The sequence below is a fragment of the Erythrolamprus reginae genome, chromosome 3, assembly GCF_031021105.1.
Source record: "Erythrolamprus reginae isolate rEryReg1 chromosome 3, rEryReg1.hap1, whole genome shotgun sequence".
Lineage (NCBI taxonomy): Eukaryota > Metazoa > Chordata > Lepidosauria > Squamata > Dipsadidae > Erythrolamprus > Erythrolamprus reginae.
In genome coordinates this window covers 22400093-22427729 of record NC_091952.1, presented here as the reverse complement: position 1 = coordinate 22427729, position 27637 = coordinate 22400093, and the positions used below count along the sequence as shown (strand labels likewise).

The 27637-nt window shown below is 41.1% G+C and overlaps 1 protein-coding gene across 5 annotated transcripts in view; it reads right to left on the bottom strand.

The window, feature by feature from the left end:
* Positions 1 to 9888: 9888 nt before the first annotated feature.
* Positions 9889 to 27637, bottom strand: part of ZNF217 (zinc finger protein 217) — a 61508-nt gene continuing 43759 nt past the window's right edge. For all 5 annotated transcript variants that reach the window (XM_070744596.1, XM_070744592.1, XM_070744597.1 and 2 more), the window contains exons 2-6: positions 24559 to 26328; positions 18270 to 18395; positions 15671 to 17152; positions 13782 to 13908; positions 9889 to 12593 (exon numbers count right to left, since the gene is read on the bottom strand). In XM_070744596.1, the coding sequence (XP_070600697.1) occupies positions 13799 to 13908; positions 15671 to 17152; positions 18270 to 18395; positions 24559 to 25957 (3117 nt within the window). In that variant the 5' untranslated portion in view covers positions 25958 to 26328 and the 3' untranslated portion in view covers positions 9889 to 12593; positions 13782 to 13798. The remainder of the gene's footprint in view (positions 12594 to 13781; positions 13909 to 15670; positions 17153 to 18269; positions 18396 to 24558; positions 26329 to 27637) is intronic.

Below are 27637 nucleotides of genomic sequence, written 5' to 3'. Positions count from 1 at the left end.
GGCCTTCGTGAAACATCTTTGAAGTTTCAGCGTGTTCCTGTTTGTAAGGACATTTTCTGTTACCTGTGTTTGCTTTGAATTCTATAAACTGCCTTTGCTTTTTACCAGTGTGTCTGGATTCTCTTTTTGGGTTGGTGTTTGCTTCTGGAGGGACCCAGACAGAACAGTAAATGAAGAGAAATGTCACATGAACAGTTCAGCACCTTTATTGTCTATTAGCTAGAACTAATATGGACTGCCAGCAGGCTGCAGCGAAGCCATTTTTAAGGGCTTCCCTGAAACCTGCTAGCCATTGACAGGAGTTTAATTCTTCCGCCGCTAGATTAGCCAATCAGCGGTGGCTATGCAAATAATCACTACATTCGCCCGTACGTAACAAAACACATTTGAAAACATGTCACCATCAGAAGACACCATTACTGCTGAGCTCACTCTCATCCCCCTTTTTAAAAAACACAAATGAGCAACTTTTACCTCCTAGTACCATTATGTTATCGGGCAGATGAAATGTTTTTTGGAAGAGCTAGATGATTAAGAGAAACAAAAGAGGAAATATGCTATAAAGTCACTTTAGAGCACTGGAACCACTTACACTAAAATATTCAATTTATGGCCCATTTTGAATCCATTGCTAATTTACTGCCCTAAGTGCAGAGGAGATTTTAATAGAAACTTGGCCCCCCCAGCTTTTACCAGCTTTCTTCCCCTCCCTCTCCCCATCCCATAATTGTTCTTCATTCTGCAAGGAAGGTGAGCAGATATTTCACATATGAAATGAAGTCTACATTTTTTTAAAATGTTGCAGTTTTTGGATAGCTGCAATAAAGTGGACTCTTTGGCAGAAACCTCTTTTAAGTGAGTTAAGCAAGTTGACCATATTTAAAAGTTTAAATAATTAAAAATTATTGTATACTCTGGAGGACAGAAGGGAAAGGGGGGACATGGTCAAAACATTTAAATAATGGTTAAATAAGGTTCAGGAGAGAAGTGTTTTTAATAGGAAAGTGAACACAAGAACAAGGGGACACAATCTGAAGTTAGTTGAGGGAAAGATCGGAAGCAACGTGAGAAAATATTATTTTACTGAAAGAGTAATAGATGCTTGGAACAAGCTTCCAACAGACGTAGTTGGTAAATCCACAGTAACTGAATTTAAACATGCCTGGGATAAATATATATCCATCCTAAGATAAAATACAGAAAATAGTATAAGGGCAGACTAGATGGACCATGAGGTCTTTTTCTGCCATCAGTCTTCTAGGTTTCTAGGTTTCTAAAACAAGGGTTTCTGGAAATGTGGGAACTTGCCTTCTAGGAATTATTGAACCAGGTTTCTTCTAGCAAAGAAACCACATCAATATCCCAGCAGTGATCCCAGCACTTATAATTCCTGGGTGTTGACCCAGCAACATCTGGCAGGCCACAAAGATTGCCAAACCCTGCTCCGATCCTTGCCCTAAGAGCAACTGTGCCCATGTGCTTTCCTCAGAAGTGATGGGCAACCATTGATTGATTGACTGACTGATTGAGTTGAAAAGGACCTTGCTGGTCATCCTGTCCAACCCCCCTGCTCAAGCAGGAAACCCTACACCACTCTAGCCAGATGGCAGTCCAATTTTCTCTTGAATGTGTCCAACGATGGGGCGTTCACAACCTCCGCTGGCAGACCGTTCCACTGGTTGATTGCTCTCACCTTATTTCCAGGTTGAATTGATCAGTTTCCATCCGTTGCTCTTGATCTGGCTCTCTGGTGTTCTTGAACATAGTGTGATCCACTCTTCTCTATGGCAACCCCTCAAATATCTGTATACAGCTATCATGTCCCTTCTGGCCCTCCTTTTTGCTAGACTATCCATGCCCAGCTCCAGTATGTATGCCATGGTTTCCAGTCCCCTTAATAATTCTGGTTGCTCTTTTATGTACTTTCTCTAGAGTTCCAATGTCCTTTTTTGTAGTGGGGTGACCAAAATTGAATGCAGTACTCTAGGTGTGGTCTGACTAGGGCATTATAGGGTGGTATTAGTACCTCTTTAGTCTTGGAGTGTATCTCCATGTTGATGCAGCTTAAGATTGTGTTTTTTAGCCGTCGTTGCACATTGCTGGCTCATATTTAGGTGGGTATCTACCAAGACTCCGAGATGGTGTTAAATTTAAACCAACACATTTGGAAGAATCTAGCTTGCATCCATTTCTCTAAAGAGGAGTTCTGCACAAATTGTAATGGGACACATGCAGTAATGGGCAGCCAATTTTTTTACTGCCACACTGTGGGGTGTGGCTTATTTTGTGGGTGTGGCTTAATGGTCATGTGATCAGGTAGGAATGGCTTGCCAGCCATGTGACCAGGTGGGAGTGGCTTGAACGATCATCGTTCAAGCAAACTGTTAAATCCTCAACTTACAACCTTACCAGTGTCGCTTGCTGGGGTGACAATTTGCTTTGCGTTTCCCGTGCTCTCCTTCCTGGGTCACCCCCCTACCTCAGGCTGGGTAGCTATGCAAACCAGTGCTGCCAGAAGCATGAGTGCTGCCAGCGCCGTTTCCACCCATGCCTTCTGCTTGCACCTCAGGTGGGAGGTGACCACGTGAGGCTGGAGGGGAGCCGGGCAGGAGAGAGGGAAGCTCGTCCGAGGCCAGGAAGGAGGAAAGAGGAAAAAAGCAAGGAGCGCAGATGCAGCAGCAGAGAAAAAGAGGAGAGCCGAACCGAGACCAGTAATCCAGGAAGTGACAGCTGCCCATCAGCTGGAGCTGCGCATGCATCTTCATTTCCGCCCTGTCCTGCGTTCCACCCTGTTCTGCCTGCTGCCCACCCCTGGACACATGGAACCCTACAAATTAAACATTAACATTTATGAGAACTCATGTGAATACACCTTATGTCATCCGGATATTAAACATTAGAAATTTGCATTTGCAAGTGTATGCTTTCAGGATCAGTAAACAAAAAAATGCCAGCCATTCTATATTTTTGTGCTAACAATTTTCCCGGCTTGCAAGATTTTTTCATTGTTATTCCCTTCAAAGTTTTTTTTCAGCCCTAAGTCTTTGCAGGCTTGTTTTCATTGCTACTCTCCCCGAAGATTTTTTTTCAGCCCTAACCAGGGGATAAAATAATGTGCTGAAGCTGATCAGACTAAGGACACTAGCCAGATGAATACCTGGTAGGTAGATTTTTTCCCCCTCTAATTTTCTTCCCAAAAACTAAAGTAAGTCTTATACTCCGGTGTATCTTATACTCTGAAAAATATGGTAGTCCATCACTTATCTTTCTTCCAGTGGTATCAGGCACAGATGGTTTTTGAAGGTACCAGCTATTTAATAAGTTCATCTTCACCTTTCTTTTTTTTCAGAATAAAGATTTATGGTCTGTAATGGATAGTCTGCCTATGACTACATGTCAATGGTGAGCAGGACTAAATCAAAAATTAAATGGTGTGATAGCAAAATAGGCAGAGTATTATTCTCTCATGCCATTCATAATTATCCATATACCGCATACTGTATTCACAATCCTTTCAAACCCTACTTCCATCAATACAAGCTGTGCACTAACTATGCTATAACTTAAGACATACTGAAATATAATTTATATCCATCTCCGCATTCAAGAATTCACAACAGGATGGTTGTCTATCATCTTTGTTTTTATTTGGTATATATCACTTGAATTTTAATGATATTCAATTTTTTAAATAAAGTCTATTGCCCAATAACTCATTTATTAAAACTTAAATTATGTAGGATTTATTAATTTTTCATCATAAAGTTAGAATGCAGTATTGCAGGCTAATTCAGTTCACTGCCAGTAGTTTGATTGTCACCAGCTCAATTCAATTCAATTCAATTCAATTTATTAGATTTGTATGCCGCCCCTCTCCGAAGACTCGGGGTGGCTCACAACAATAATAAAAACAATATTCCAGCGAAAACAAATCTAATATTAAAAAGCCTATCATATTTTAAAAAGCAAATAACATATATATACCGAAACATAAATATAAAAAAGCCTGGGGGAAAGGTGTCTCAACTCCCCCGTGCCTGGCGGTATAGATGGGTCTTGAGTAATTTACGAAAGACAAGGAGTGTGGGGCAGTTCTAATCTCCAGGGGGAGTTGATTCCAGAGGGCCGGGGCTGCCACAGAGAAGGCTCTTCCCCTGGGGCCCGCCAAACGACATTGTTTGGTCGACGGGACTCGGAGAAGGCCAACTCTGTGGGACCTTATCGGTCACTAGGATTCGTGCGGTAGCAGGCGGTTCCGGAGGTACTCTGGTCCAAGGTTGACTAAGCCTTCCAAGGTCAGTAAAATGAAGACCCAGATTGTTGGGGGCAATATGTTGACTCTGTAAACCCCTTAGATGACTGTGAAGTGGTATATAAGTCTAAGTGCTATTGCTATCAATGTTATGCATAATCTTGAGAGGCAGAAGCCATTATTTGTGCTTGCAGAAACCAACTACAAAGTATCTTCTGTGTAAACACCTCTAGCTTTCCTTTCCAAATTTGTGGATGATGTAGGAACATTCTAGGTCCCATCTATGAGTTCACACTGTCCCCCGGTGGTCACAAGATTTACAAATTATTATAAAATAAGATTTACTAAATGCTGCTGATTTTAGGAATATCTAATAAGCCTAACATGAAGCAGATGGGTTTGGAATTGCAATTCCATTACAGCTACGATGGCATGGGATACAGGAAAACTGAACTAATGCAATTAAAAGCTGTTTAAATCCCATCTAGCTATTTTGAAGAAGCTAAAGCTTGAAAAGACATGAAAGTCCATCCTCTCTTCAGCCAGGAATCCAAATAAAAATTTCTGCTAATAAATCTCTCATTTTTCTATTGCATTGGAAAAGACCCTAATGTTGGAATAGACTGAAGGCAAAAGGAGAAGAGATAACAGAGGATGATGGTTAGTGTCAACAATACAAAGAACCTGAGTATGGTCAGACTTGGGGAGGTAGTAGAGGACAAGAGCGACTGGATGTTGTGGTCCATAGAGTTGCAAAGAGTCAGACACAACTTAGCAACCAGATAACAATTGCCTCGCAAGGCATTTATTAATTATTTATTTAATTATATTTATATGCCACCCAATCCCGTAGAACTCAGGGTGGTTTACAACAAGAATTTAAAAAAATATATAATATGATTAAAATGCAACAATTAATAATACTATTAAAAACCCTTAAATATAGCACTCCAGTCATACCATCAAGCATCCCTATCGAATCATGTCTAGGCCGGAATTGAAGGTGTCAAGTCTCACGGCCCCCAGGCCTGCTGGCAGAGCCACGTCTTCAGGGCCTTTTGGAAAGCCAGTAGGGTGGGGACAGTACAGACCTTGGGGGGGGGGTGTTAGTTGATTCCAAAGAGCTGGGGCGGTCACAGAGAAGGCCCTTCCCCGCAGGCCTGCCAACTGACACTGCTTAGTCGACATCCCATGAAGGCTGTCCCAAAGGTGCTTTTTCAGGAGGCAACGGGCCTTTCTTGTTTTTCTTTGAAGACATTTCACTTCTCATTTAAAAAGCTTCTTCAACTCTGACTGGATGGTAGGGAATGGAAGGATTTATAATTCCTTGCAGACAGGTTGTCATTTGCATTTTTTCAGTTGCTGAGGCCACTTGGAGGTTTATCTGTTCTCAGGGTCACCTCAGCAATGCCTGCATTACTGAGGTGATCCTCATTAATCATCTCAGTATTACTGAGGTATTTTATCCATACTGAGGATATAATACCTCAGTATACTGAGGTATTTACTGAATACTGAGGTATTTATATCCTTATATTCCTTCAGGAATATAATAGGGATATAAATCCTTCCATTCCCCATCATCCAGTCAGAAGCTGAAGAAGGAAGTCCAGTTGCCTCTTGGAAAAAGCATATTTGGGACAACCATGACCTAGATGAGAATCTCCGGACATCTCATGAAGGAGCATCCAACACTCCCCCAAACTAGTCTTACCATTAGGCAGTTATGCTTTAACATCTAACCAATGTTTCCCTATGAGTTAAAACCATTGTTCTTGTAATCTTAACCTAGGAACAACAGAGGAACAATGCTATCTTCTGTGATTTCCTTCCAGATTCTGTACATAACAAGAACGATAAGCTCCCACCTTAGTTTCCCTAAGGCTTATGACATAATCCCCATTTCTCTGACCATCTACATTTTTCTTCTTGGAATCCATTTCACTTGGTCTTAAATCTTTTAAAGCCCAGAGTTTGAGACTGGGCCCAATACTTATGTGGAGACTGACCAATGCAAAAAAGGAAGTGAACTTTTACTTCCTACAATTTGGAAAGTACAGTGGTACCTCTACTTACAAACTTAATTTGTTCCGTGACCAGGTTCTTAAGTGGAAAAGTTTATAAGAAGCAGCAATTTTTCCAATAGGAATCAATGTAAAAGCAAATAATGCATGCAATTGGGGAAACCACAGGGAGGGTGGAGGCTGTTTCCTCCTAGGAGATTCCTAGAGAGGCCCCATGGAGGCTTCTCCCCGCCTTTTCTGGCCCTGTTTCCTTCAGGAGATTCCTAGAGAGGCCCCACAGAGGCTTCTCCCTGCCTTTTCCGTGTTACAGTTTCAGAGGCTCAGGTTTGTAAGTGAAAAATGGTTCTTGAGAAGAGGCAAAAAAATCTTGAACACCCAGTTCTTATCTAGAAAAGTTCGTAAGTGGAGGCATTCGTAGGTAGAGGCACCACTGTAATTCAGAAAATATTCCTATTGATGCAGCCTCAATTTATCTCTGTGCTTTTTCAACATGTCACACTGCTGAGCTATATCCAGTTTGGGATCAAGTGCAATTGCAAAGTCGTTTCATAAGTATTATTTATAGAATCAAGTATTTGTTGAATAGTATTATTTTCAGAGTACATCAAGGTGCCTTAGACACTTCCATGCTGCTGTCCTCCAATTCACAGTAGCAAAGCCCTTCTTTTTCTGCTGATCTATTTATCTAAATTAGAAAAAAATTACCTAAATTAGAAAAAACTCCAAAGCAAGTAAAGTGAGCAGGCCCCTTACATTGATTCTATAGGACTCACACATTGGCTTTCATTGATAGGTTTACTGTTCAAATACTGTCTCTCTCTCCCTCTTATTATATGGAATCAACACACAATCAATGTAACAGCCCTATTCAGTTGATGGATTGGTGCAGAAGCATGAATTGCTTCCGATAGATAAAAGATTATGAAGTAGGGTTGGGTTGCACAGACTTGAATGGGATACGGGATGGACAACTTTCAAATGTCCAGATATTGTTGGACTCCGAATTCCAATGGCTTATACATATCTAAATAGAAGAATGGTTTAAAATGGAACTCAGTTGCAGACATTCTTGAGCTGGCATTTGTAAGAATAAAATTAAATTGTGTATTTTCAGTGTTCACTAGCAAGCATTTGTACAAAAAGGATTTTAAAGCTAGTAGGAAATTAATGTCAACTAGCCTTGGGGTGCCCCCTTGTGGGCTGTATGAGACAGACAGAAATGCCTAAGATGAAAATGATTCTGAAAAGTAAATGTACAGTAGAACCCCGACTTACGAGACTAATTGGTTCCGGAAGGAGGCTCGTAAGTCGGAACGCTCGTATGACGAAACATTGTTTCCCATAGGAAACAATGTAAAGTCAATTAATCCGTGCAACAACAAAAAAACCCGCTGCCGCCGAACACGGAAGTTAGCGTTCGGCTTCAGGAGACAGCTGCGAAGCGGCGCGCGTTTTAAAACGTGGCAGCCGGCCTGGGGGGCTCGGGGGGAAGCCCCCGAGCCCCCCAGGCCGGCTGCGACATTTTAAAACACCCGCGCCGCTTCGCAGCTGTCTCCTGAAGCCGAACGCGGAAGTTAGCGTTCGGCTTCAGGAGACAGCTGCGAAGCGGCGCGCGTTTTAAAAGGTTGCAGCCGGCCTGGGGGGCTTGCCAGCACCCCCCCGAGCCCCCCAGGCCGGCTGCAACCTTTTAAAACACGCGGGATACGAGCGCCAAGGAGCTGTCTCCTGAAGCCGAACGCGGAAGTTAGCGTTCGGCTTCAGGAGACAGCTCCTTGGCGCTCGTATCCCGAATGTGAGCTCGGGAGGCGAACAAAAATGTCGCTCCCCTCCCAGCTCTTATCTCGAGTAGCTCGTAGGTAGAGCTGCTCGTGTGTCGAGGTTCCACTGTAGAACAATGTAATTATTTGTTTGTTTGATTTCTATGCTAAGGCTCACAACAAAAGTGAATACATAACAAATAGAAATCTACCATTAAAAACATACTAACCCCCCCCCCCCCCCAAAAAAACCCCCTCACATTCAGCCAATCACCTATACCAGTGATGGCAAACCTTTTTTTTTCATGTGCCAAAAGAACACCTGAGGGTATGTGCCCACGACCATAATGTGAGCCGCTCCGAGTCTCCGGAGAGGGGTGGCATACAAATCTAATAAATTAAATTAAATTTAAAAATTCAATGTCCGTGGAAAATGAAAACCACTTCCCCTGCCCCACAGATGCCCTCTGGTGGCTGGAAACAGCCTGTTTCCCAACTTCTGGTTGGCCAAGTAGGATCATGTTTTGCCCTCCCCAGGCTCTAAAGGCTTTCCTGAAGCCAGGGAAGGGTAAAAACACCCTCCCAAGAGGCTCTCTGGAAGCCAAAAACCCCTTCCAGAGCCTCTGTGTGATCCAAAAATCAGCTGGCTGGCACACACATGTATGTTGGAGCTGAGCTAGGGCAAAGGCTCATGTGCCAGCAGATATGTTTCTGCGTGTCACCTGGGATAGAACACTTCCTTTAGCTTAGAGATTGGAGATTAAGAGCGCACTCCTTTAGAGCCATGGTGGCGTAGTGGTTAAATGCAGTATTGCAGGTTAATTCTGCTGATTGCCAGCAATTCGATTCTCACTAGCTCGAGATTGACTCAGCCTTCCATCCTCCTGAGATCGGTAAAAAGAGGACCCAGAATGTTGGGTGCAATAGGCTAATTACGTAAGACACTTAAGAGAGGGCTGTAAAAGCACTGCGAAGCAGTATGTTAATCTAAGTGCCATTGCTATTTAGTCAGGTAGCAAGATAACTTTTCTGTGACTGGGCTGAAGTGCAGCTCCCTCTTCCATCAATGTATGGGTGTTAGGTTCAGTGTACTGCTTCAGCCCTCCACAAGTCCTAATTTTTCATGTAGTCCTTTTGAAAAATTAATTGATCACCCTTAGTGTAGTATCACTCTTCTGGACATAATTGGCATCTTAGGATGCTCTAAAGTTGCCTTCATCAATGTGACACCCCTATGGACCACTGTTGATTGTTTCTCCACTCCCAATACTTATACACAAACACGAAGTAAATGATCTTTGTAAACCATGTGAAATAATAAATACTTCTAAGACACTATCTCTCTCAACTCATAACTATGAATCGATGTACAGTGATCTCTCGCTTTTCGCGAGGGATGCATTCCAAGACCACACGCGAAAAACAAATTTCCGCGAAGTAGAGGAATGCTATTTTTGTAAGTATTTAACGAGTATTTTGACTTTTAAAACCCTCCCTGTATTGTTAACAACCCACCACTGCTGACCGCTGAGAGAGACCAGCTTCTCTCAGCTACCACGCAGGCTAAAGGAAGCCGCCGCTGTAGCACACACACACACACACACACACACACACAAACCATCGCTGCCCCGGCATTCTTTTCCCTTTGAAAAACCCTGTGAAGTAGCGAATCCGCGAAAGATGAACCGTGAAGTTGCGAGGGGTTACTGCACGCCCTATTTGGTTCTTTTAAAATATATTCAGAAGACTGAAAAAAAGTAAAGGACCACAAACGTAGGTTCAAAACAAAAACCCAATCCCTCATATTTGCATTTATATTACATATAACAAATGGCACACAATTGAAAACACAGCATAAATTAAATGATTTTTATGGTGTCTACAGTTCAATAATGTGAGGATTGAACAATTATAAATCATGGTAGAAAAATAAATATAACAATCGTATCAGCATTCTCATCACTATTACCAAAAAGAAGAAAAGAAACACACAGTAGTAATCCCATAGTTAATACTGATGGGCAAATCTATTTTGGAGACCAATGTTGTAATTTACAAATAACTACAAATAAGCAGCATCTTTTCCTTTTGACCTGGTTGGTACCACATTTTTGCCCAAAAAGATTTAGTGGACTATTCTTAAGGATTCTTTTGCAATATCCCATCAACAGCTTTCCTCTATCTGGACATCCTCCAGATGTATAGATCAGCTCAAAGAATGACCGGACCACTGTGAGACCCTGCTGCGTATATGAAGAGTTGAAGCCCACACAATATGCAGAAGTTGCTGCAATCAGAACAATCAGAAGTGTGGAGGGAAGTACTATTACTCCTTTCTGGAACCTAATCTAACTCTGATATAGACTAAAACAAGAGTCAGCCAGGACCTTTCATGGAGACTTACAGTAGGAAAGGAAAAAGTTTGTGCTGCAGTAATTCCCGTGCTTGAAAGGGAAATGGGACTAGGAAGCTTGATTGGGAACTAAGCTCTGTATTCTTAATTTTGTCTCCAATTTCAAAGGATGCCTATAAGCTTCCAAAAGGCTTCACCAACAAAAAAGCAAGAGATGCTTTAAAAACTTGTAATTAAATACAGCCCTGGTCTTTCTTAAATTATTATTTCATTAAGTTCCATTACATCAAAACAGAAAAAAAAAGAGACAACTCATTGAAGGTTCAGGCAAAAATAGATCAGCCATCTTCCAAATGTATTCATCTTCAAAAATAGGCTATAAAAGTGCAAAACTAGGAAAACAAATCTAGATTTTATGTACATATGGCTCAGCTTATGAACAGGAAAAGGGTAAATTTTGTACAATTTCCTGATACACAGCACTTCATTCCATTGCCAGTTTTAAAGAGATGCATTTTTTTTTCACACACAGGAAGTCAGAAAATTAAAAAACGTTCTCAAGGTTGCTTGCTGGGTGTGAATAAAATTTCCAAGAATGTCTATCTTAGCTTCTGCATATTTTACATCTGATAGGAAACACATTCAACAGTGCAAAAAGTATTTCTGAAAGCATTTTTGTTCTGGAAACATGGGCATGTCAAACAGAAAATAACATTTAAGCTGTGGTTATAAAGGCTTTTACAAAATGCTTGGAACATCCAGCTTCAACGTGTACAATTCATATTTTTTCAAACCGTTCTCCTATTCAGTTTTCAGCCCTTTGCAGTTGGGGGAAAAAGCCTTCTAAGGTTTGAAACCAAACAAAAACAAGAAGCTACCTTTCCCCGTTAAATTTATCACTCAACTTTGGGCTGAACTGCTTACAAAGTGTGGAAAAACAAATTTACTTTACAGACACAATTTTGATTCTGGCAAACAATGCTCCAATTTTTCAAGTGGGACCCAAATTGTACGTGTAGCTTATATGGAGGAAGTGTGGCTGGATAATCTCTTTAAGAGACCACAAGACTCCAATTCAAGGCAACTCCTGGGTGCATCACAATGTATCTAAAATTTATCCCGACCCAAAGCAAACAATCTTTGAGATGGGGACAAGGAGAAGAAGAAAAAAACACATTGAGAAATCTTCCATCTGTGAAGCTACGTTTAGGGAGGCAAGATTGAACCTTCAGTTTGTCAAGTATGAGTTGGTATAATTGGCATTGGTATTGGAGAGGACTTTCCCTCTTAGGCATATGTACACAATCTATTTACATCTATACATTTTTGCAAAATGATGAACGTGTAGGCATGATGAAATGGCATTTGAGAAAAGAAAAAGGGACGAACTGAAATACCCAGAAGGCATACAGTTAGAAACATTCTGTGTTCATTGTAAGAGAGGAATTGTGTATTATTGTCACAGGTTTGAATAATTTTAATCCCTATATCGGGGTCTCCAATTTTGGTAACTTGTGGACTTCAACGCTCAAGAATTCTGGGAGTTGAAGTCCCCAAGTCTTAAGGTTGCCAAGTTGGAGATCCCTACACTACCCAAGAGTGCAATCAATTAATCTCTTTCCCTGATGGAAGTGATGTTAAAAGAAAAATAAAACAATATTCAAATTTCAGAAAATATGAAATCTCCAAAGACAGTAGGGTCTTGTTTGGTGTTAAATATTCCTGATATAATCTGATGGGTGATAATTGTGCTTAAAATGAAAATTAGTAGTACGTGGAGGGGGTTTCATTTCAAACATTATTTTTAAAGCAAAACCTGAAAATATTTAGGCAAAAAATCCTCTTCAGTATTTCAACGAGGGAAAAACAGAATGTACAGCTTTACCTGAGATGCAAAGACTGTACACATCAGCAGCACTCACATATGCAAAATATATATATTTAAATCAAATATTTGGTCTACAGTAATTCTAAGGAAAAAAAATATTATTCAAGATTGGGAAAAGATACACACTCCTAAAACAACACTGTCTTGGACAACATTTACATTGCTTCATCATCCAAACAGGATCAAATCTTCTATTACACAACTGTAGTGTTTTTCCTCTGTGCACCGTACAAATCACAGCTTAGTTTGGTAGCTTCCATCATTCGATCATTCTCAAGAGATGAACTGTAAAGGAATTCAAAAGTCTGTGTCTTCCTACCTGGAATACAGGGAGAAAAAAAATTATTTTCAAACGACTCACAACAAGATACAAAAACAGATTTATTCATTTATTTGGGGTATCATTTCTACATATTGTAAAGCAGAACCTTATAAAAGTTCTCAGCCTTTCTAATGCCGCAACCTGTTAATACAGTTCCTTATGTTGTGGTGACCCCCAACCATAAGTCTAGCACCAATTCTCCCAACAAAACTTTAAGCTGATTGGCAGGAAGGTCAGAGGGACACCCCCGCTATAAATACCTGACTGGTCGGATTGTAAAAATGTGTTCCAATAGAAGGTTTAGTTCCAAATACCATGGAAAATTTGTATTTTCTCATGGTCTAAGGCAGTGTTTCCCAACCTTGGCAACTTGAAGATATTTGGACTTCAATTCCCAGACATAGTTCCCTCTAAGCTGAGCAGTGAGCAATCGCTCACTTAAAAATCATCATCAACTCAGAGTTTTCCAAACCTGCCCAGAAGCCGAGAGGGAAAGAGTGAGAGGGAAGGAGAGAGAGAGGAAGAGAGAGAAACAGATAGAAAAAAGAGAGGAAGGAAAAGAGAAAGAAAAAGAATGGGAGTAAGGAAGAGAGAAAGAAAATCAAAATCTAGTTTGAAACTAGCTCAACTATTTAAGTGGCATTTTGATATTGATAGAGTTGCCCTATTATGAGCTCACTGTTATAGACACACAGTACAGTATTTTATTTTGAAATTCTCTGAGGCAAAACAGGGTGGGTTTTTTGTTTGTTTGTTTGTTTGTTTGTTTGTTTGTTTATTATTTCTGTGCCGCCCAGTCCCGAAGGGACTGCTGCTCAGACACTATACTTTTCCGCCCCCCCCCCCAAAAAAAAAAAAAATTAGAGGGAACACTGCTCCCAGAAGTCCCCAGCCAGCATTCGCTGGCTGGGGAATTCTGGGAGTTGAAGTCCAAATATCTTCAAGTTGTCATGGTTGGGAAACACTGGTCTAAGGCAATCCCTGTTAAACGGTCATTCGACCCCAGGTTTACTGTGACAGTAAAGCATGATGGACTGACACCTTCCAAGTGCTACTGCACTATAACTCCCAGAGAATCCAGTCAGCATGGGTGCTGCAATTCAGCAAGACATAGGTGATCCACAGTTCTTTCAGATAGCACTGAAAAAGGAAAATATATACATTTGTGTATGAAATGCGCCTTACCATCTGCTGCAGCCAAATCATGTTTTCTTATCATTCAGGTGGTTGTGGGTATTGCTAATGAAGCTCTCATAACTTCGCTTTTGCAGCAAGGTGTTAGATAGGTGTTGATATGACATTGGTCTTTTTCCTAGTCACAACACATGAACAAAGGAATACAAATTAAGGCAGGACTATTCAGTGCATGATACTTATATTCAGAGGTGCCGATTGAGTGAACCAGTAGTGGTGACCTGCAAGTGGGCCTGCCCACCTGCCCTGGCGCTATGCCGTCCTATTTCTGCATGTTTTGAAATCGCATGAGCAAATCACGTGCACAGAAGGGGTTTGTGCGAGCGAAACGAGCACACTCACATTTGCGAATCAGTAGGGGAGGTAATTAAATCCCACTTCTGCCTATATCCCATGGCTACTGAATGGCTATAAAAGATTACAAGTCCATTTGGCAACTATTCTGTTTTAAAGCAGTGGTTCTCAACCTTTCTAATGTCGCAATGCCTTAATACAGTTCCTCGTGTTGTAGTGACCCCCCAACCATAAGTCTAGCATCAATTCTCCCAACAGAGCTTTAAGCTGATTGGCGGGAAGGTCAGAGGGACACCCCCACTGTAAAGGCCTGATTGGTCGGATTGTAAAAATATGTTCCAAGACGCCAGAATAGAAGTGTTAGTTCCTAACTTCATGGGAATTTTTTCTTTTCCCATGGTTTTAGGCGACCTCTGTGAAATGGTCATTTGACCCCCAAATTGAGAACCATTGTTTTAAAGAATGTCTTAATTTTCCCATCACTCATTGCAGTCTCCAGACGCAATTCAAGGTGTTGGTTATCACCTTTAAAGCCCTAAATGGCTCAGGGCCAGACTATTTACGGGACCGCGTCATCCCTCATCCCTCGCTGCGGCCAGTAAGGTTCCACAGAGTTGGCCTTCTCCAGGTCCTGTCAGCCAAACAATGCCGGTTGGTGGGAAGAGCCTTCTCTGTGGCGGCCCCAGCTCTTTGTGTGTTTTTTATGTTATTACTGACTTTTATTATTCGATTTTATTATACTGTTTTACTGTTGTTGTGGCCCTATTTGGACAGGGAATCATTGCTCAGTCACTCATTCCCTCATCACCTCAAGGTTCAATTACTGCAACGCTCTCTACATGGGGCTACCTTTGAAAAGTGTTCGGAAACTCCAGATCGTGCTGAACGCGGCCGCGAGAGTCATTGTGGGGCTTCCCAGATTCGCCCACGTATCTACAACACTCCGCAGTCTGCATTGGCTGCCGATCAGTTTCCGGTCACAATTCAAAGTGTTGGTTATGACCTTTAAAGCCCTACATGGCATTGGACCAGAGTACCTCCGGAACGGCCTGCTACCGCACGAATCCCAGCGACCGATAAGGTCCCACAGAGTTGGCCTTCTCCGGGTCCCATTGACTAAACAATGTCATCTGGCGGGCCCCAGGGGAAGAGCCTTCTCTGTGGCGACCCCGGCCCTCTGGAATCAACTCCCCCCGGAGATTAGAACTGCTCCCACCCTCGTCTTCCGTAAACTACTATACCGCCAGGCATGGGGGAATTGAGACATCTTTCCCCAGGCTCCTTATAATTTATGTTTGGTATGTATGTGTTGTCTGGTTTTAATATGATAGGGTTTTAGTTATTTCTTTTAATATTAGATTCGTGCCACTATAATATTGTTTTTATCATTGTTGTGAGCCACCCCGAGTCTTCGGAGAGGGGCGGCATACAAATCTAATATATTATTATTATTATTATTATTATTATTATTATTATTATTATTATTATTAGTTCCTATTGATAGTCACTCAGAGTCCGTTTGGAGTGAATGGCAAATAAATACAATAAATAAATAAATTGCTGAAAAGCTAAGGAAGGGTATATACCTTCTTTTGAAGAGCCGGGGACGTGGCTGCCACTTGATCCACAGGAGTTGGCCAATGGTCCCGGGTTGTACGTTTCATATGGTTTCAGAACCGTCATTGGATTTACAGCATCTCTGTCGGGGCTCACGAGCCCTTGTTTGAAAAGCAGGAGAGAGGCATGCTTGGTGTGTGAAGATTCCTGAGGGAACAGACCTGAATATTTGCCCGAAAGAGGTAATCTAGCAGTTTCGCTCTCTGTCCGATATTGAGCGGAGTCAATCTGTTCCAGAGCAAAGAGATTAGGCCTGAATCTTTTTGAAGGCGAGCCATCAAATCCCACATATCGATTCCCGGCAGATCTGTTATAGAAAAACTCTACTTCTCGACTAGCTTTGTTCAAAGGGTTCTCCAAAGAGCTGTTGGGGTTGCTATGGCCGGTTCCTAAGTGAGAAGCAAAAAGTCTCGATTTCGCTTTATCTTGCACTGGAGAGCGGCCAGGGCTCTGGCGCATTTCCTGTCTACCGTTATTAACCGGAACGCCGATCATTTGAGGTTTGCATGATTTCAAGCTGTTTGGGGACCAGCTGCTGGAGTTTTGTCCTGAGAGAATGGGTCCTGTGCTCGGCTGGGCGGGACACTGCCTCGCCTTCTCCGCAGGCAGAGCTTTTGAACGAGCGAGCAAGGAATATTTGATTTTCCTGTAATTAAGAGGCAGCGGTAGCACATCCTTGCCCAAAAGACACGGCGGGCAGCCTGTACGCCTGGCTCTAAGAGCGGCCCTGTATCTAATGCTATTTTTAGTCATTGCATTGAGGTTATTCGTAGACTTATGCATCAACCGTTGATGCATGATGAGAACTTCTGGATATAACGTCCGGAAATTACAAAAGGGACAGGTGCTGGTTGCTAAGGAACACCGAGAGTGAAGAATTACTGGAGCATCCTGAGAAGAGGCGGTAGATAAATTTAAGGGCTTTTCCTGAACTGTTAATCTGCATTTTGAGTTTTCGGTCATGTCATTTAAATCTGCCTTTGTTCTGCCAGCATAAGACACATGCTTTGTTATCACAGAATTCTTATGTTCAGTCCCATTATCAAGACTGTTTGCCTGATGTTCCATTGTGGTTTCTGCACATTTTAATAAACCTGAAACAGATGCGCCCGCTTTCAAGCCATCACAATCTGAGTCTTTGCTCGTGTCCTGAGTTATATTTTGGGGCGCACCGTGAAAATGTTCTTCCTGCTGTTTTACAGGTGAGACTACTCCTATGGCATCTTTGGCGTCTTCAAGGAGCCTTTTCAGATTTTTGGTTTCTGGAGCATGACCAACGCTTGCTGACACGAATCCTGTCTCCTGGGAAGGCAATAACCCTTTACTGTCGTTTTTCAGATCTGCTGAAGCTTCCGTATTTTTATCCTTGTGATGTCTCTCTAAATGGTAGCGCAAAGAGGTTTTCTGCGCTGCTGCGTACTCACAAAATTCACATTTGTATGGTTTTTCGCCTGCAAAAATAATGAGACAAAAGTCAGAAAAACCCCACTTCCTTCTTTCGATTCGCCAGAAATGAATTCTGTGCATTTTCTTTACTGCTACCAAACATCTTAGAACAACAAACATGCTGCCAGAATAATAGTTTCATCAATTGCACTAATTGGTATTCGTTTTTTTAGAAATCAAAAGGGATGGTTTGCTTAGCGCAGACAGAGAAAAAAGTAAGGACAAAGTAATATTGCATGTGGTGCCTAAAGCCTTTAATTCTTCTTCTGCCTTTATACTCATGTAGGACTCATTTGTTAGCCTGCCCGAGGCTTTTTCCAACATTGAACTGCAAATCCTTAATATTTACCTTGCTCGGTCTCCTGGAGAGAAACAAGGCATGTTTCAAGACCTTCAGGCCTCCCAATTGCTAATCACAGCAATTTGCAGAGTAGTTCGTTTATTTGTTGAATTCATAGCCTTATTTTACTGCTAGCTAAAGTTGGCATGAACAACACTCACTCTTTCCTCTACTCCCCCTTCCCCCCATATCATCCAACTAGTAAGACAGGTTTGGTTGAAACAAACCACAAAGATTAACTATGTGTGTGTGTGAGAGAGAGAGTGAGGAGGGTGGGAGAGAGTTGAGAAATATGTCAACATTCTTGGTATTAAGAAGTAATGGAAGCCTTTCCTCCCAACACCAATAAAAATCCTAACTACTACAGATCAACTGTGGGCTATAAAGTGAGATTAGCAAATTGCTGTTTTAAAATCTCTGCTAAAAAGCTAATTCTAATATTAAAAAAAACCATTCCTCAATAACAAGAGCCTTTCTAGATTTTTAAAGAGCTGACTATTTCGGGGTTTATAGCAGGATAGGAAGGAGACATTTTTTGTCACATTATCCAGAAATCTATAGGGACAGTAGTCTGATCTCCTCAAAAACTCTAGGAAAGTTTTATTTAGATTTTTTTCACCCACTCTTTTGGTTTGGTGATGTCTACTGCCAAGGGAAGCTTACCCTATTTTCTCAGCATGCAACAAACTATTTTTCTAAAATTGAATCACATTTGTTTTTTACATATTGAATATGTTCTCCTTTTGATTTTTCACCAAAGGTATAATACAAGTTTCCTTTACCTGTATGAGTTCTCAGATGAATATTGAGGTAATAGTTGGAACGGAAAAACTTTCCACAGTAGCTGCATTCTCTAGTAGCTCCAAGATTTTTTTCTTTTGATCTTTCCAACCCGTCTTCATTTTTTTCTTTAGATTTGGGAAATGGCGGGGAAAAGATAAAAATAAAGTAAGAAACACAGTCATGGATATTGTAAACTAAAGACATATTGTGCACTAACTGGGCAACATGTGTAATTAATTGTTCATTCGTAGGTATCTTTTTTTTGAAAATATACTTCTGTTTTAAATAAATGGATTTATAAGAAGACAAACATGTTAAGTGAACAAATTATTGTTAATGTACTTCCTAAAAGGGGGAAATCAACATGTATCTCTATCTATTTATATCTGAATATCCATCCATATCCATCCATGTGCAAAACTGTTAAATTAAAACTTCAGATCGTGCAGAATGCAGCTGCGAGAGCAATCATGGGCTTCCTTAAATATGCCCATGTCACACCAACACTCCGCAGTCTGCATTGGTTGCCGATCAGTTTCCGGTCACAATTCAAAGTGTTGGTTATGACCTATAAAGCCCTTCATGGCACCGGGCCAGATTATCTCAGGGACCGCCTTCTGCCGCACAAATCCCAGCGACCAGTTAGGTCCCAAGAGTGGGCCTTCTCCGGGTCCCATCAACTAAACAATGTCGGTTGGCGGGGCCCAGGGGAAGAGCCTTCTCTGTGGCGGCCCCGGCCCTCTGGAACCAACTCCCCCCAGAGATTAGAATACCCTTTCGTAAGCTCCTCAAAACCCACCTCTGGCGTCAGGCATGGGGGGAACTAAGATAATCTTTCCCCCTAGGCTTCTACAATTTATGCATGGTATGTTTGTATGTAGGATTGGTTTTATAACAAGGGTTTTTAGCTGTTTTAGTATTGGATTTTTACATTGCTTTTGTCACTGTTGTTAGCCGCCCTGAGTCCACGGAGAGGGGCGGCATACAAATCCAATAAATAAATAAAATAAAATAATAAATAAATAAATAAATAAATAAATAAATAGATTAAAAAATGAAAAAATGCTAACTGGATTTGGTTTGGTTTGCAAATATATCTGCCAAGAATATATAGTGTTCCTGGCTCTCTGTAGAGATTTTACTCTAATCCTTTGGGGGCCTACTGAATTTGGAATTGATATTTCTGGAAGGCATGGAGAGAGGGAGGGAAGCAAAATCTCACACGGGGACACCTGCACCCCGAGATTTCGGCAGGTTTTTGCTTCTACGCATGTGTGGAGACAAAAAAAAATCGCCAAAATCTCATGCGCGTGTCCTCTTGCAAGATTTTGGTTCCTGCACATGCGCAGAAGCAATAATCCTGCTGGGCGGCGCACGCACACTAGTGACCGAAAGCTGTGTGCACAGCACACTGGTGGTAGCAGCAGTAAGTAGGAGCCCCCACCTGCAACATACATGCTTTTATTAATGTCTTATTCACATCACTCATACTTGCTCAGTGTCTTATACATCTAATCTGGGGTAGGCAAAGTTGACTCTTTTATGACTTGTGGACTTCAACTCCCAGAATTCCTGAGCCAATAATGTTACCCCTGATTAATCCACCATTTTCCTGCATCAATTCAACTCAATGCTATCACGCAAAAACATTACACCATGGAGCAGATTTTAATTAAGATAGTGGAATTTAGTTAACTATGGACAAATAGTTTCAAAGGACTGCAGACCATAAGATGGCACAGCCTCTACAAGGCAAGTTATTAAATGAAACATCTTTCTTGAAATACATATGCCAATTACAGTTGTTTACAGATTTATTTTTTTAAAGAATTATGAATATGCCAAATCTGAAAGCTTAGAGATTCACAGTCAGTTCTAGCACTAGAAACTGCAGCTTTCAAATTTTTTCTCAGGCCAATTAAGAATCTTTCTAATCCACTTTTTAGATATTTTCCTGGCTCTTCCTTGCAAAGTTTAAAAATATTCTAAGGTCTTAAGATGTATACATTGCATCTTAAAGATCATCATACCAAAGTTCACAGTACAGGCAATCCTCAACTTACAACAGTTCGGTTAGTGACCATTCAAAGTTACAATGGCACCAAAAAAAAGTGACTTACGACCATTTTTCACATTGCTGCATCCCCATGGTCATGTGATCAAAATTCAGATTTTTGGCAACTGACTCATATTTATGACAGTGGTAGTGATCGTGTGATCCCTTTTACGACCTTTTGACAAGCCAAGTCAATGGAGGAGGCAGATTCACTTAACAGCTGTCTATCAAGTCTATTAATTCACTTAACAACTGTGTCAAGACTGGTTCTAAAATTAGTCAAAATTCACTTAACAAATGTTTCACTCAGCACCAGAAATTGTGGACTCATTTGCGGTCATAAGTTGAGGACTAACTGCTACACAACTGGGTGTAAACTCTGTAAACTCAGTTTTGAGTTTACGGACTGCAACAGCAAGCAGAAAGGCTATTCCCCTGCCTTCAATTAGTTCTTTTTCTTCGATACTTATTATTAATTCTCCCCAATACATCAATTGCTTTTCCTACATTAAAACCAGAAAGCTAAGTTTGTAAAGTAAAATTTAATTTTACCATGGCATATTTTTTTTTCTTTTTAAAAAAAATATTGCCATCTGAATTATTTTTAAAGACCTGGATATTCAGATCATACAACTACCATTTTAGATTATAAATGCCTGTTAGGTTAAAAAAAAGAGACATTAGTAGGCCCAGAGATTTTTTTACCCCTACACAATACCATTGCTTCTAAAAGAGTTGGGGCATAAAAACAATAAAAAATCTGGGCACAAGAGACAGAATTATTATTTTTTTTGCAAATTCTTTTTCCCACATGGACGCCCACATACACAACATCTTAGATAAAATGCAGTGGCATTTGGCAGGCAGACTTCGGAAATAACTCAGCTCTTTAATGCAACTGTTAAGTAGTGATTGGATTACTTTTTCAGGGTGCATAGGGGCTCCTCCCAGGGAAATTAATTTGCAAGTTTACACTCTGCAGGATTTAATCTGCAAAGCATATATCAGGATAACAACAGATAACATATGTACTAGGAAGAATTTTAAGTGGGATGGGATACAGGGATACAGTAGGTTTGCGTAGCTTAGTTGTAATTTCAAGTGAGAAAATGAATCTTTCAAGAGCTATTGTTCAAGCTGAAGCAATAACAATGATAAAGTTATTTTTAAAGCCATTCCACAGAAACATGCTTTTGTTCATTAGACAACATCGTGGGAAAATATCTTGTTTAGTTTTTATAAGTGGCAGTCTCACATCTCAGTGCCTTATGTAAATCCTGCATTATTTAAAAGAGAATTAATTTATTCTACTTAATTTTAGGGAAGAATCTTTCTAAATTAGAATCCTATCAGATACATAATTTCCAAAAGTGAACACTGGAGACAAGTAGTTATTTCTTCACTTACTACATTTTTCTTTATCTTATAGTATTTGTGCTTTGTTTTTTATACTGTGAGCTGCCCAAATTTCAATACAGAATTACCGAATTTATGAAAGGTGAATCTTAATTAACATGTAACTCTCAAAGTCTATCACTAGAGGGCAGCAGGCACCATACTATGTTCATTTGAGCTCATTTCCAGCTGTAACTGCATTGAAGTTTGATTAACAGGAGTGATTTATACAGAGGCAAGAAATATGCTGGTAGTATTATAAAAAGGACATATGTGGCTATCTCCAAATTCCTATCAATCTCTCCAAAGTGCAGAATACAGGTAGTTCATTTAGTGACCATTTGAAATTACAATGACACTGGAATACGGAACTTATGACCATTTTCCACACTGCAGCATTCCATGGTCAAGTGATCAAAATCTGGACAATTGGCATGGACTTAAAACAGTTGCAGGGTCCAGGGGTCACGTTATTACTTTTTGCAACGTTCTGACAAGCAAAGTCAATGGGGAAGCCAGATTCACTTAACAACTTTTTGTAACCAACTTATTAAATAGGGCAAGAAAGGTCATAAGATGGAGCAAAAATGCAACAGAAAATTTTGGCTCAATAGTGGTCGTAGGTTGAGGATTACCTGCATTGCATAACCAAAGAATTTATGGATTACTTTAGGTGAGTACAGTCCCACCTGTGGTGGGAAAAACCCCAAAGGAATGAAAGGAATGAAAATATCCATCTGTCCAATCCTCCATTACACTATCTTTTTATACAATTCTACTCAGCAATTAATTAATTAATTAATTTATTTATTTATTTATTTCTCTCTCTCTGTCTCTCTCCCTCCCCCCCCCCTCTTTCTTTGGTTTATATGCCACCACACTCCAAGGGGCAGCTTAACATATAAAAAAACAATGAAAACATCTTACACCCAATTAACTAGAAAATTAACTAATCTAAAACTCAAACTTATTAGAAATCAATTAATCCTTGACACAGCAAACATTCATTCATTCATTCATTCATTCATTCATTCATTTGACTTCTGTGCTGCCCAATCCCGAAGGACTCAGGAATATACATTCCGTTCATCGGCCAGGGAAGCAAGTACTGTGATTAATAGCCCCAAGCCTGATGTCAACAAATGAGTCTTCAGATTCTTGCAAAAGGCAAGGAGGGTGGGGGCAGTGGGAATCTGTGTGGGGAGCTGATTCCAAAGGGCCGGAGCCCCCACAGAGAAGGCTCTTCCTCTAGGCCCTGCCAAATGACATGGTCTAGTTGACGGGACCTGGAGAAGGCCGACTCTCGGTGGCTGGGACTCCTGTATATACATATGAAATATAATATAATATAATATAATATAATATAATATAATATAATATAATATAATATAATATAATATAATATAATATAATATAATATAATATAATATAATATAATATAATATAATATAATATAATATACAGTGATCCCTCGATTATCGCGAGGGTTCCGTTCCAAGACCCCTCGCGATAATCGATTTTTCGCGATATAGTGGTGCGGAAGTAAAAACACCATCTGCGCATGCGCACCCTTTTTTTTCATGGCCGCGCATGCGCATATGGTGTTTTTACTTCCGCACCTGGGAAGACCCAGGGAAGGTTCCTTCCGCCACCCAGCAGCTGATCTGCTCGGCAGCGCCGCAGCAGCGAGGAGCCGAAGATTGGGGTTTCCCCTTTGCGTGGGCGGCGGGGAAGACCCAGGGAAGGTTCCTTCGGCCGCCCAGCAGCTGATCTGCTCGGCAGCGCCGCAGCAGCGAGGAGCCGAAGATCCGGGTTTCCCCGCCGCCCACGCAAAGGGGAAACCCGGATCTTTGGCTCCTCGCTGCTGCGGCGCTGCCGAGCAGATCAGCTGCTGGGCGGCCGAAGGAACCTTCCCTGGGTCTTCCCCGCCGCTCGAGAGCAAGAGGGGGAGAGATAGAGAAAGAGAGAGAAGGAAAGAAAGAGATGAGAGAGGGAGGAAGAGAGTGTGACAAGAAGCAAGATAGAGAAAGAGAGAGAGAGAAAGAAAGATGAGAAAGGAAGAGAGTGACGTCATCGGGTGGGAAAATATTTTTAATTAATATTTTTTGAAAAATCGCGATATAGCGTTTCGCGAAGATCGAGATCGCGAAAATCGAGGGATCACTGTAATACAATACAATACAATACAATATAATATAATAAATATATAGTAACATTCCTTGGAAAGCAGTTACCAAAACATCTCTCCATCCACATTACCTTTAACCCGGACACCCTCTTATGCCTAAATCAGTGGTGGAGAACCTTTTTTCCTTGGGTGCCGAAAAGTCTGTCCACATGCACTATACCACATATGTGAGTGCCCATACCCATAATTCAATGCCTGGGGAGGGCGAAAACACTTCCATGCCCTCCGGAAGCTCTCTAGAGGCTGGAAACCGCCTGTTTTCCAACTTCTGGTGGGCCCAGTAGGCACATGTTTCACCCTCCCAGGTTCCAAAGACTTCCCTGGAGCTGGGGGAGGATAAAAACACCCTCCCCATCTCCCTGGAGGCTCTCTCAAAGCCAAAAACACCCTCCCAGAGGTGGCATCCGGAGCCATACTGCTGGCACGTGAGCTGTTGCCCTAACTCAGCTCCAATGTGCATGTCCAGAGTCTCTGTGTGATCCAAAAATCAACTGCCCGGCATACACATTGGAGCCGAGTTAGGGAAACAGCTCATGTGCTAGCAGTATGGCTCGGCATGCCACGTGTGGCCCCCATGCCATAGGTTCGCCATCACGGGCATAATGAACAAAATACATTTTTATTGTGAACCGTTCTTAAATTGTATTACCTAAAGTCTCTATTATCCCATCTTCAGAGCCATCTTCGGACCCTCCTTCCATTCGTTCGGCTCCGTTGTCATCCAGGGTCCCAGCGTCAGGAAGGCATGCCCTTGGCGGCTTCCCTTCCCCACAACCGCTTTCCGGATCATTCTTCCGCTCTTTCTTATTATGGACTCTGGAGTGAAGGACGAGTTGGTGGTAAGTTCGAAAGTCTTTGCCACACTCTGAGCAATGGGTGGGCTTGTCTTTGTTCTTGGAATCCATATGGAATGAAGGCACTTCGCGGCAAGGATATTTATTAAATTTGTCCTGTGGCACGCTACCAATCCCTGTGTAACACCGACCTCTGCTTCCCTTGGACCTTCCTGTTCTTTCAGTCTGGTTTGCTTTGCTCACTCTCCAAATCTCCCCAAGTTCTTCTTTGTCCGAAGAAGAATCATCGTTGTCCGTGCTTCCCTCGTGGCCTACGTCTTTCTTTTGTCCGTGGCCGATAGCAACTTTGCCTTTAGTCACCAGCTGCCACGCCTGATAGGTACTGAATGGATCCAACTCAGCAATCCATTTCGCGGGCTTTTTCTGTTTGACGGTATTCAAACTTGAAAGCGGCTTTAGGTTTAGAAATTGCAGGAATTCTTCCCTGGGTGTCATACTTTGTTTACCATCCCCTTCCGATGGAGAGCTGTTGCTGTTGGCTAGAGAATCTTTGGTATGTACTTTGCAGTGCTCAATTAAGCTTTCCTTATTCTGAAACAGAAAACCGCACACCATGCAGATTTTATAAGGGGATGTTATGCTTTCTGCCGTTTGGTCCTGAACGACCTCATTAATCGTGATTGGGCACTCAGATCCTTGCAGGGCTTTGCTGCGAGAGCCGGGTTTGCCAGTGTGAGTCCTCATGTGATTTTTGAGGAACCAGGGCTCCTTAAATCTCCTTCCACACACACTGCACCAGTAAGTGAAAGAATCCTTGTGCTTCCTCAAGTGGGCCTCAGCATCAAAAGCCTCATCAAATGTTTGCCCGCAAACCACACAGCTGAAGTCTTGGCTATCATCCTTTTCATTAACGCCCACGGATGGCAAATCAATTCTCCCTTGTCCTTTGTCAAGGCGGCTAATAAACTCTGCTTCCACGCGTAGTACTGCGGGTTCACAAAGGGTCGGCCTATGCTGGATTAAGACATGCTTGCCGAGGTCTTCTGGATGCTTGAAAGTCTGTTCGCAAAACATGCAGTCTAAAGACACACATCCTTCACCTTGCATTAAGAACTTGTCTTGCAAGTTCTTATAGGATATCGTGTTGGTTCCTTTTACTGGCATAGTGGCATCATTATTGTCCATTCGCGAACCGACAGTACTGGCTATACTTTCTGGACCATCCATGTACACCAGAAGAGGCTGAGTTGGCATGCTTCCTTTAAGCGGTTTTAACAAGAAATGCCAAGTTGTCTTTGTGCAAGAAACAGAGCCACTTCGGAAATTTCCCAGCTGTTTGGTAGCAGATGTTTGAGCCCTGATGACTCCTTCAAGACAGGGTTGCTAGGTATTCTGCTCATCGGTAGATGTAGCTAACCTCTGCCAGAAAGAAATAATCTCATAAAAATTGTTACTAGCTCTTGTAGGAAAGAGGTGGAATTGTCTGTGTTGTTCTGCAGTTTATGTAACTTGCTTTCAGCAAAACCGGTCTGTTTACATCTCCCAAGAGTTTAATACTTAAGAGCTTCTTCTTCTTAAGCTCAAAGAAAATTGCTGTAGTTCAGAATCACCAAGAATGTCACCACCTATGTGAAGAGAATTTGAAAACAAATTAATGTTAACTTAGGAATCAAAATGGAATCAATAAAATAGTTTGAAACAAAAGGAGTAATATACTTTTATGATACCAAGTATTCTTTCTTCCACACAATGCTTTATACAGTATAATTTAGCAAGAAGGCAATTTCTGTGTTCTTTTGACACTAATATACAATATATGATTAACAGTTTCCCAACACACTTTTAACAAATGCTCCAGTGTAATCCAAGTTTAAAGATGTGCAATCCAGCTACACGTTCAAATTTTACTAAATATTTATGTTTAAAATGATGCAATTATCAAAGGAAGTTACTAATCTCTGCAAGGAAACTGCCTTAGGGAGTTACTGTAGAACATTATCTTCAGCACTCAGTCACAAAGAAGAAATTGCCTCAGTGAAAGAAACAGGACAATAATTCAGCCATTACACTTGCAGCATCCTAGAAGTCCACATTATTATCCTTAATAAAACCTGCCAAATCCCATTTTTAGGAATAATATTCTATTACAAAACCATTTAAAAAGTTGTTTTATGCAAGGCTTTGTTTCTCAAAGCATTTGTAAGTGCTTTAAGTATTTCTTTATAAAGTATAAAATGTGTTAGTTCTTAACAAGTTTAAAAGAAATCTAATATTATTATCTTAAAATAGAAGAGAAAAAAGATATTTCCTTATGATTCCTAATGGACAGCCATTTTGAAATCATGGGGCCACTTCAAATGCCAGCCATTTGGTAAGCTTGTTTATGCCTCTTTGAGTACTTCAAAACTAATCCTTAGCTTTAACACAATTGATTTTATATAACAACTAAACATGAATATGGCTGTCTATTAAAAATAGTAACTCAAATATGAAACTTATGTGGGAGATAAACAAGCACAGCAAAAATATTTGATGTTTGTCTCTCAATAAATAGATCAACACACATTTACCGGAGGAAGGATGGATAAGATCTAAATAATATGCAATGTATAAATACTTTAGAGTATAATGCTAAATAATAATTTAATATAATAAAAATCAACATGAGTTCAATTTTTCAAAAGTTACTTTCTCCTCTTTTTTAGTGCCTACTGTCCAGACATCTTAAGTAAAGAGATTTACCCATATTTTTGGAGGATAAGGGGGAACCCCACCCCCACCCCAAAAAAAAGGGTGAAATATTGGATGTGTCTTATAATCTGCATGAAGCTTTTTCAAAGCATTTTTTGTTTCAGACCAAAAAAGGTGCTAACGATCTTTCCCGCTTGCAGGCTTTTTTTCATTGCTACTTGCCCAAAAAATGTTTTTTTCCAG